The 10,856-nt window shown below is 44.9% G+C and overlaps 1 protein-coding gene across 5 annotated transcripts in view; it reads right to left on the bottom strand.

Annotated features, from left to right (window-relative positions):
- Positions 1–1,972: 1,972 nt before the first annotated feature.
- PICALM (phosphatidylinositol binding clathrin assembly protein) overlaps positions 1,973–10,856 on the bottom strand; it is a 97,210-nt gene continuing 88,326 nt past the window's right edge. For 4 of the 5 annotated variants that reach the window (XM_018553262.1, XM_018553264.1, XM_018553263.1 and 1 more), the window contains 2 exons: positions 7,294–7,396; positions 1,973–2,152 (listed from right to left, as the gene is read on the bottom strand). In XM_018553262.1, the coding sequence (XP_018408764.1) occupies positions 7,304–7,396 (93 nt within the window). In that variant the 3' untranslated portion in view covers positions 1,973–2,152; positions 7,294–7,303. The remainder of the gene's footprint in view (positions 2,153–7,293; positions 7,397–10,856) is intronic. The other variant, XM_018553266.1, reaches the window with a different exon arrangement.

Raw genomic sequence — 10,856 nt, 5'->3', positions numbered from 1 at the left:
CCCTGATAAAAGCTACAGTCCATGAGAACAATGCTGAAGAGATAAAGTGCCTCCTGTCTCTGGAGGAATCCAGAAGAGAGATTACTCCCATGTTCCCTGGTCGGCAGCCTGAGGGTCTCCTCACTACCTTGCTGAATGTTAAACCTGAGGAGTAGGAGAATGTTTGAGTGAAATTCCAAGGCATGCAGGAACAGCTCGAGAGGTTGGCAAAGATCTCACCAGTGTAGCCTGCAAGAGACATCCGAAGCCAGCAGGAGCCTTGACCTTCAGCAGAATGAACTTCTACACCATCCAGCAGTACCACACACAGCACATTCTGCATTCGCACTGTTTTACTATAAACACACAAGTGTTCATTTGTGGACCACAGATATCCAACCATGGGCACATGCTCACAATGGATGTAGTGGCTGGGGGCGGAGCTGGGAACTCTGGTGAAGGTCTCAATGCTTAGAATCCCTGAGAGAGAAATGAAAGGAAACCTGTGCTGAGAAACCTGCATGCTGCAATCGCTGTCCCCTTAAAATGTTAGGTGCCTGGCTGTCATGCCGTTCTAATGTCACTGTCCAGGAACAAGCATGCAGATCAGTAAATTAGGACTTCATTTGCTGCAGGCTTGTTCTACTTCAGTGGCTGGGAATGGGCTGAAGTCAAAGGAACCGGCTTTTTAGCGGAGCAATTGACATTTTCATAAGGAGCTCAGCAATGGCAGCCTCCAGGTTCTCCTAGCACAGGTCTCCTTTAAACCAGTGCCAGCATCGACCTGAAACCAAAACATCAGCTTCAAGTGTACTGACCATTTAAAGAGAACCAGTCTTCTGAAGTACACAGCGCCCACTCAAGACCAATCCCTGCGGCCTTAGAAGTCCTGGCTTTGTGTATGCCTCATCCTGCTTCCAGGGCAGTGATGTCACCAGCAGTGGAGCCAACGAATTCAATCCACAACCAGCATGAGCTCAACTCTCCCGTAGGCGTTGTGTACCCCACAGGGGTACCCCTACTAGACTAGTTACCTTTAAAACTCCTCACTCCTCGTATAAAAGGAAATCGTACAGTGAAAGCAATTCCTCACATTCATTTGTTTTCTTGCTTTTTTTTTGTATTTTCTTTTTTTTAAAAATGCATTAACGTGTCAATGTAAAATAATATTCTGCCAAGCACAAAGCAATAAGATTCATTCCTTTAGATGTGATTTCAAATGTAGTGATCAGCCTAATTAGACCCCCCTCCCCCCCACCTTGCAGATTCCTAGGCACATATCTATCGGAAGTAAAGCAGCGTACAATTCATCTCTTAAATATCCATCTTTAAAAAAAGAAAACTCTCTGTAAGATCTGGGACTATGGAAATATACCTGACCAGCCCCCCCTCCCCCCGTTAGCAGTATACAGACTTAAAATATTTACTGCTTTGTATTGAATCATTTTCAGAATTAAAAAAAAAATAAAAAAAAAGAGAAAAGAAAAACTGTATACATCCGTCCGTACATATTTCATAAAAGGTGTTTGATACATTAATTGTTAAACTGATAATCATAAATAAATACAAATAATACATAAGGAATGTCTACTGCAAACTGAATATATATATATATTTCCAAGTGTGGAGATGGGGAAGAAAGTGTTACCCTCAATTACGGCCTACGTGACTAAAATCTGGAGGAGAGGACATGATGGCGCGGTTGATGAGAAGATTTCGGTGGTCATTTTTTTTTTCTTCTTTCTCTTGTACTGCCCAGGGAATGGGAATGCGCTGCCCAGGGAATGGGAATGCGCTGCCCAGGGAATGGGAATGCGCTGCCCAGGGAATGGGAATGCGCTGCCCAGGGAATGGGAATGCGCTGACCAGGGAATGGGAATGTGCGTACCCCTTCACTTCACACAGCAGAGCCAAATACAGTACTCTCTCTCTGCAAACTACTGTCCGCAGAATGCTACAGGACGGGGGGAAGACTGCTGTGTCCCCACCCACGACCCCTGGCTTCTCAGGGAGAGCTTCTATATTGCTGGGGGCCCCAACAGCTCTTTCTGGTACCGATTTGTGTGGAAGTGTGGAGCTTATCAGCAGCTTTGAATTTGACTGGAAGTAGGGATTTGTTACGTAGCCTCTTCTAAAAAGGGAACTCCCGTCCAGCTGATTACATGAATTGCATCTGCAACACAAACAGAACAAGGAAGGTCAATGCACGGAATAGAGGACGGGTCAAGACATAGATTACCGGTTTAACATGTTCACTGCCATTTCCAAAACTGTTAAATGCAGAACTCAAACTGAAAATGACAAAAATAGTTCAGAAAAGACAAAATAAAGAAAAGAGCTTTTGTTGCAATAATCATTCTCAATCCAGAGCTGCTCCCTGCGGGCGGGACTACTTAACTGCCACAAGATAGCAGACAGCGTCATTCAACTGCCTTCCTCTGAGATCTGGACGCCCAGCCTGTGATTGGACAGTGAAAGGAGAAGCAGCACAGCGATGAGCTCAGCTCTCTGCTTTTACCTCTCATCAGCACATGAACTGAAGTGCTACTTGTACTCCTTCTACACTCCGGCACTGCTGTACGGGGACTGCAAGAGGCTGACATGAGATGACGTTCAGGTCTATTATAACTGCCTAGAGCCCAGCTTTAGATATTTCATTAAAAATAAAATGATGTATAAAGCCATCAGTGATGCACCAATACCGATAATGCCAGTACTCGCCCAAATGCTCCGATATCTTCCCCAATACCAGAACTTCTGATCAGAGGTAGATTTCCTAGATTTGCCCTAGGGGGAACATGGAGCCGGTTTGCCGGGCAATCAGGAAGCCGGGCTGTGAGTAATGACCCACCTCCCTGATTGGCCGGGAAGCCGGCTTTATGCTGAATGGCTGGGAAAACGGCTTCCCGGCCAATCAGCATGGAGCCGAATTCCGCCAATCAGGAAGCTGGGAGGGGGAATCATTACTCACCGCCCAGCTTCCTGATTGGCTGGGAAGCCAGCTCGATGCCAATTGGCTGGGAAGCTGGTTTTCCGGCCAAACATAATTGAGACAGCCAAACATGGAGCAGGCTTCTGGGGCAATCAGGAAGCAGGCGGCATGTCATTACCTGGCTTCCCGATTGCCCGGGACGCCGGCTCCATGCCAGCAGGAGCACCGGTATCGGCGAGTACTAAAAGCAAAATATGAATACTCCATACCGAAAAAACAGTATCGGTGCATCCCTAAAAACCATGATACATTCCCTTTAATAAGTGGGTATCGCGTTGTTAAGGCAGCTCACGGCTCAGAGTGATAGAAGCCAGGGATGACCTTGTATTATATATTATACAGGTGAAGCTCGAATAATTAGAATATCGTGCAAAGTTCATTTATTTCACTAATGCAACTTAAAAGGTGAAACTAATATACGAGATAGACTCATTACATGCAAAGCAAGATAATTCAAGCCGTGATTTGTCATAATTGTGATGATTATGGCTTACAGCTCATGAAAACCCCAAATCCACAACCTCAAAAAAGAAGTAGATTATTACATGCAATCAATAAAACAAGGATTGTACATAGAACAATATCGGACCTCTGAAAAGTACAAGCATGCATATGTACTCAGTACTTGGTTTGGGCCCCTTTTGCAGCAATTACTGCAATTACTTTTGCACGATATTCTAATTATTCGAGTTTCACCTGTAAATACTCTGGTCGTAGTTTCTGGTGTGTATTTCATCTACATTTTTCAGCTGTAATGGGACCCGGCAATAGGTGGTGCATGATATTCACTTCTCTGGTGCCCCGGGTCTCTTACCATCTTTTCACAGCAACCTCATCCGGTTGCCTGTGTCTCCGGCTGCACAATGTGACATGGACACCAGACACTCATGGAAATGTTAAGCGCTAAAGAGACTGAAGGAGGCAGCGGTGCTGGCTGAAAAGTAAGGGAGGATATACCGGCCATCGGAGAGGCGAGTATAATACTCCTATTGCCGGGACCTTCTGATCAGACTTTCCTTAGCCTGACAGCCAACTCACCTCCTCAGATAAAAGGTATGATGAAATGTAATCACAAAGTTGGCATGTACTCCAAAATAACAGATAAGTGGAGGTCATGTGAAACAGATCAGTGACTCACTAGTTCAAGGATCAGGATGACATGGTGAAAGCTCACGTGTTTCTTTTCTCAAAGGTTCATTATACATTTATTCCTACCAGTCAGGGATATGAGTACGGAGGATGAAAACTTAAATAGTAACAAAGATTCCTTCTACCTGAAGGCGACCTTATTTCCCACATACAAGCTGTTCAAAACTAAATGTATTTGAAGAGAATTAAAGATTAGATTTGCAAACTCAAAGCCCTATGCACAGCTCTGTGTTATAATAAAAACACTGAAATACAACTAGTAAGGGGCAGTATTGCATGTGTTAGGGTGTATCGTCAACTCATGTGAGAGGCCATGCTGGGTCAGAGCTTTTCACCGATTCACGTGAGAGGCCATGCTGGGTCAGAGCCTTTCACCGATTCATGTGAGAGGCCATGCTGAGTCAGAGCCTTTCACCGATTCATGTGAGAGGCCATGCTGAGTCAGAGTCTCATGTGAGAGGCCATGCTGGGTCAGAGCCTTTTACCGATTCATGTGAGAGGCCATGCTGAGTCAGAGTCTCATGTGAGAGGCCATGCTGAGTCAGAGTCTCATGTGAGAGGCCATGCTGAGTCAGAGTCTCATGTGAGAGGCCATGCTGAGTCAGAGTCTCATGTGAGAGGCCATGCTGAGTCAGAGTCTCATGTGAGAGGCCATGCTGAGTCAGAGTCTCATGTGAGAGGCCATGCTGAGTCAGAGTCTCATGTGAGAGGCCATGCTGAGTCAGAGTCTCATGTGAGAGGCCATGCTGAGTCAGAGTCTCATGTGAGAGGCCATGCTGAGTCAGAGTCTCATGTGAGAGGCCATGCTGAGTCAGAGTCTCATGTGAGAGGCCATGCTGAGTCAGAGTCTCATGTGAGAGGCCATGCTGAGTCAGAGTCTCATGTGAGAGGCCATGCTGAGTCAGAGTCTCATGTGAGAGGCCATGCTGAGTCAGAGTCTCATGTGAGAGGCCATGCTGAGTCAGAGTCTCATGTGAGAGGCCATGCTGAGTCAGAGTCTCATGTGAGAGGCCATGCTGAGTCAGAGTCTCATGTGAGAGGCCATGCTGAGTCAGAGTCTCATGTGAGAGGCCATGCTGAGTCAGAGTCTCATGTGAGAGGCCATGCTGAGTCAGAGTCTCATGTGAGAGGCCATGCTGAGTCAGAGTCTCATGTGAGAGGCCATGCTGAGTCAGAGTCTCATGTGAGAGGCCATGCTGAGTCAGAGTCTCATGTGAGAGGCCATGCTGAGTCAGAGTCTCATGTGAGAGGCCATGCTGAGTCAGAGTCTCATGTGAGAGGCCATGCTGAGTCAGAGTCTCATGTGAGAGGCCATGCTGAGTCAGAGTCTCATGTGAGAGGCCATGCTGAGTCAGAGTCTCATGTGAGAGGCCATGCTGAGTCAGAGTCTCATGTGAGAGGCCATGCTGAGTCAGAGTCTCATGTGAGAGGCCATGCTGAGTCAGAGTCTCATGTGAGAGGCCATGCTGAGTCAGAGTCTCATGTGAGAGGCCATGCTGAGTCAGAGTCTCATGTGAGAGGCCATGCTGAGTCAGAGTCTCATGTGAGAGGCCATGCTGAGTCAGAGTCTCATGTGAGAGGCCATGCTGAGTCAGAGTCTCATGTGAGAGGCCATGCTGAGTCAGAGTCTCATGTGAGAGGCCATGCTGAGTCAGAGTCTCATGTGAGAGGCCATGCTGAGTCAGAGTCTCATGTGAGAGGCCATGCTGAGTCAGAGTCTCATGTGAGAGGCCATGCTGAGTCAGAGTCTCATGTGAGAGGCCATGCTGAGTCAGAGTCTCATGTGAGAGGCCATGCTGAGTCAGAGTCTCATGTGAGAGGCCATGCTGAGTCAGAGTCTCATGTGAGAGGCCATGCTGAGTCAGAGTCTCATGTGAGAGGCCATGCTGAGTCAGAGTCTCATGTGAGAGGCCATGCTGAGTCAGAGTCTCATGTGAGAGGCCATGCTGAGTCAGAGTCTCATGTGAGAGGCCATGCTGAGTCAGAGTCTCATGTGAGAGGCCATGCTGAGTCAGAGTCTCATGTGAGAGGCCATGCTGAGTCAGAGTCTCATGTGAGAGGCCATGCTGAGTCAGAGTCTCATGTGAGAGGCCATGCTGAGTCAGAGCCTTTCACCGATTCATGCGAGAGGCCATGCTGGGTCAGAGCGCCTCTCTGAATCACGTGAGAAGGCATGTTGGATCAGAGCCTTGTCCCATAACTCATGTGACAGGGTGCACTGGGTCAGAGCTTTTCACCATCACATACAAGTGGTCTGGTTGGGACAGAGCATTTCACTTTCATGTCCAATGGGCAGGCTGTGTCAGAGACTTTCACAGACATGCTTAAAATTGTGTTGCATCAGCTTTTACCAGACTTGCGCGAGAGGGCACATGGGTCACTGCCTTTCCCCGACGCACGTAAGGCGGCAAGCTGAGTCAGAGCCTTTCATTGATATGCGCCAAAGGGCAGCCTGGGTCAGAGCCTTTCATAGACTTGCGAGGTGGTGCTTCGTCCAAAACTTGGAAGAAACATGATAACACACATGATGCAGGGCTGCGCCAGAGGCTTTTATTGAGAAGCAGTGTTGGGTTAGAGGCTTTTGATGACTCACATTGGAGGCAGTGCTGGGTCAGAGGCTTTTCATGACTCACATTGGAGGCAGTGCTGGGTCAGAGGCTTTTGATGACTCACATTGGAGGCAGTGGTGCTTCAGAGGCTTTTAATGACTCAAGCAACAGGCAGTTTTGGTTCAGATCTTTTGATAACCCCGATGAGGGACAATGTGTTGGGGCAGAGCCTCTTACTGATTTAATTAATAGCACTTGACTTCCATGCAGATTATTTTTTGCATTTATTTCTATTACATGTCTGGATCTGACTTGAACTAAAATCAAACAAAATTCAGTTAAACCAAAGAAAGCAGATTATTTCAGGCAAAGCAAAAATAGAAAACCAAACTCAGAAAAAGACCTCCTGCAACACACGTTAGAGAAGCTACTGTATGAGAAACAAAAACAGTAACATGTCTGTGCCCCCTTAACAACCCCCATTATTCAAAAGCCCTACTTCCACTTTAGGTTTTGACCAAAGCTCCAATGTAGTTTCTACAGACGCCACAGATTTATTTATTTATTTTTTAAACACAAGGCACCATTGTTCTCTTTGACTCATGGAGATGTAGCTGACTATACCTAAATGGTCCTACAAGAAATCCTGTAATGAGAGCTGTGGATAGGGGTCCTTCCCAGGCGCTCTGTGAGGACTCTGACTGGATGGGCTGGAAGCTGCAGACAACTAGGTGAGAGGAGAGGCAGAGAGAAACAAGTCTGAGAAGAGAATATGGAATGACACAAGAGTAAAATGGAGACGGACACAGACTGAGGATCACAAAGCAAAGCAGAAGAAAAGCACATAAACTGGTCATCATCCATTTACAGCTCCTTCAGCCTAAGTTTGGTCAGCTCACCAAGATACACAAGTTGAACTTTAATAATTTTCTTAGTAAAAGGTCACCTCTGAATGCACACGTCACATTATTTTATCTCAGAATGTAATAATCAAAACATTAAAATCACAGACATAGTACAGTATATGGCCAGGTGGTTGTGGACACCCAACCATCACACCTATACGAGCTTGTAGGACATCCCATTCCAAAACCATGAATATGAAGTTGGTCCCCCTATAACGGCCCCCACTCCTCTGGGAAGGCTTTCCACAAGATTTTTGTTTCTGAGGAAACTAGTGTCTAATCGGCCATAGGAGCATTTGTAAGGACCTGCTTTAAAATCATTCCAATTCATCTCAAAGGTGTTCAATTGGGTTGAGGTCAGGGCTCCGTGGAAGCAACTCAAGTTCCTCCGCACCAAACAAATCAAATAATATTTTTATGGAGCTGGCTTTGTGCACAGGGAAACAAAAAAGAAAAAAAGGGCCTTCACAAAACGATTGTGCTACAATGTTGGAAGCACACAACTGTCAACATACTTTTGGCCATATAGAAGGCCTGATGGTCAGTTGTCTACAAACGTTTGGCCATACAGTATATCACACATAGGTGAGCAATCATTCCTTCATGGTACTGAAAGCCTTTATTTCTCATAAAATTGTTGTTTTATTTGACCTTTTTGTGCTTCCCTAATATCCACTTTATAAAACCTCCCAAGGAGAAAGCAGCAAACATGAGTAGAAATCTCATTATGAAACCACCATTAGATACAAAATACTGCAAAAATTATGTTCTAAAGTGTATGTGGTAATTCCATATGATCCATGCAATAAAATCTTTAAGGTGTATTTCCACTTTTACTGAGAAAAATTAGATTAGCTTTTGATGGAATTGTACAGATCTCCCCAGCATCTCCAGTACAATCCTTCCCAACAACTGTGACCTATGTTAGAGATGCCAATATAATAGGCTGACATATTCAAGATATGGTGGGGATGCCCAAGAATCAGAGTTTTTTTTTTTACAAAGAATGAAATCATAAGATCACAAACAAGAATATCCCAAATACCATAGAGCTGAACTTATCACTGACCCCAGGAACAATTGCCCTTGCCAAGCAAACTCAAGATGCTTTTGTATGTGCAGCCCATGGAGACGCTGGAACACGTGAATACACTGAACTATAAAAGAATCAAAGAATGGAGGAATTAGTCTCTCAGTCTCATGCCGATATAATTCCTTCCAGAACAAATGGACACAGCGGATACTTTTTATACACGCAAAAGCCCTGAAAAGAGCCTTCCCTAGATTACACGGAATCAATAAAAGGTGAAATATAATGTCTTGCCTGGCAGGAAACCTGAAGGGTCCAGTCACACTTTACCGTTCAGGTGCATTGTGTTAGCACACATTATTGAGCATTGCATTAGGAAAGCCCATGCAATTAATGCATCAGAAGAGCCAAAAATAAAAGAAAAAAAGCAGACAGCAGTTTTTTTTTAATGCAGCGCACCACAACACACAGCACTGTGTACCCTGCAATGTGGTTCGATGCAACACATGTGCGTTGGGGTGTCATTAAAAATTGGCATCTCTATCTATATCCAAGTGCTGAAAATCTACAGAAGCTCCCTCCTGGGCGACATGGGCAGCTGTTTTGAATCAGATAATGAACAAGGAGGGTCTTGTAGCGGAAGGCAAAACATGGGACAAGACTTCACTGGAAAAATTGGTCTAGTTGGGTGATGGTTAGGTTCTCTGGTAACTTCAGAGACATCCTGACCTTTATCTGTAAAAGATAAGTCAAGGCAACTGGACTTGCTGTATCTTTCTTGAAGACGTTTCACTTGTCATCCAACCAGCTTTCTCAATTCAGAATGACTTGTGCAAAAAATTATCTGGGAATAAATATGGTGAATGTCACTCCAATCCAAATAATCTGTTAAGTCATATCCAGATGTTGATTGCATTTGCATCATTGGAGCTATGGGGTGTTAATAACCTACCCAGAGAGGGGTTAAAACAGCATTGTATGTGGCAGACAATAGATGTCTCCCCCCCCCCCCCCCCCCCCCATTCAAGCTTGGCTTCTCCATTTTTACATAAATGGCCTCTTTCACACCTCTTTTGAACCAGTCCTCCTCCCTGTCTAGGATGCATACTTGACGGTCTTCAAAGGAGTGACCTTTTTCCTTTAGATGTAGGTACACTTCCGAATCCTGACCAGCGGGTTTGGCTCTTCTATGCTGTGCGACATCTATTGTCTGCGACATACAATGCTGTTTTAACACCTCTCTCTGGGCAGCTTATTAATACCCAACTCCAATTAATCAAATGCAATCAACACCTGGTTGTGACTAACAGATTATGTGGATTGGAACAACATTCACCATATTTATTCCCAGAGAATTTTTGTACAAGTCATTCTGAATTGAGAAAGCTGGTCGTATGACCATTAATACGTCTTCAAGAAAAATACAGCAAGTCCAGTTGCATTGACTTATTTTTTACAGCTATACCATGACATGGATGAATGAGAACCTTCAGACATCCTGACCTTTCTCTCCCCCCCCCCACCTTCTTTGGGTAATTCCCCTAACCAAGTCCCGTCTCCTTGATCTGCTTTCTTTGTCTTAGTGTATTCCTCGTCCTCTCTCTTTGGACTGTCTCCATCTATCTATTTCACTGGTTTTCTTTCTCCTTGGTCTTCCTTGTACCTCTCCTACCTGATCTCACGGTTATCGCCTTTTCCATAGATTTCTCCACTTGTTTTTCAAAGTCTCCTCGCAGTACATTATTACCTTACAAAGTGCAATAATGTTAAAATTGGCACCAGCGTATGACCATGCTCAGGTCTTGCAGAAGGTAAATCTGATACTTACGTTGTATGCATGACTGATTCAGTGACCCATGCTCTGTTTACACTGCATTTGCTGCTTTATTTTGATTTCTTTGTTCCGAAAACTGTCAATAAAGCTTTGTTGTTAAAAAGCTAGTGTAGGCAATAACTAAAACCTGCAAACACTCACTGCAACAAACCTGCTCTCATTAGCAAGGAGCGCAAGCACTCCTGGAGTCAGCCTGACTGTAGACCTTGCAGTGCAGGGGATGGGGGGGTATTACTACATTAGAGTTGAAATCTGTCCGTTTTTCCAACGTTATCAAAAATATTCCTCTAGTAGAGGCTTAAAATAAACTTTTCTGTTCCCAACACAGACTAAATTGGTTACATAAACAAATTGTAAGTGCTTAGAAGTGCATGCACATGCCATTAAATATCTTCAACAGTAAACAAATAAAAGCCCA

This window comes from Nanorana parkeri, unplaced genomic scaffold (genome assembly GCF_000935625.1).
Source record: "Nanorana parkeri isolate BGI_ZX_2015 unplaced genomic scaffold, ASM93562v1 scaffold114, whole genome shotgun sequence".
NCBI lineage: Eukaryota > Metazoa > Chordata > Amphibia > Anura > Dicroglossidae > Nanorana > Nanorana parkeri.
The sequence above is the reverse complement of the archived record's forward strand: the minus strand, read 5'-3'. Positions and strand labels throughout refer to the sequence as shown.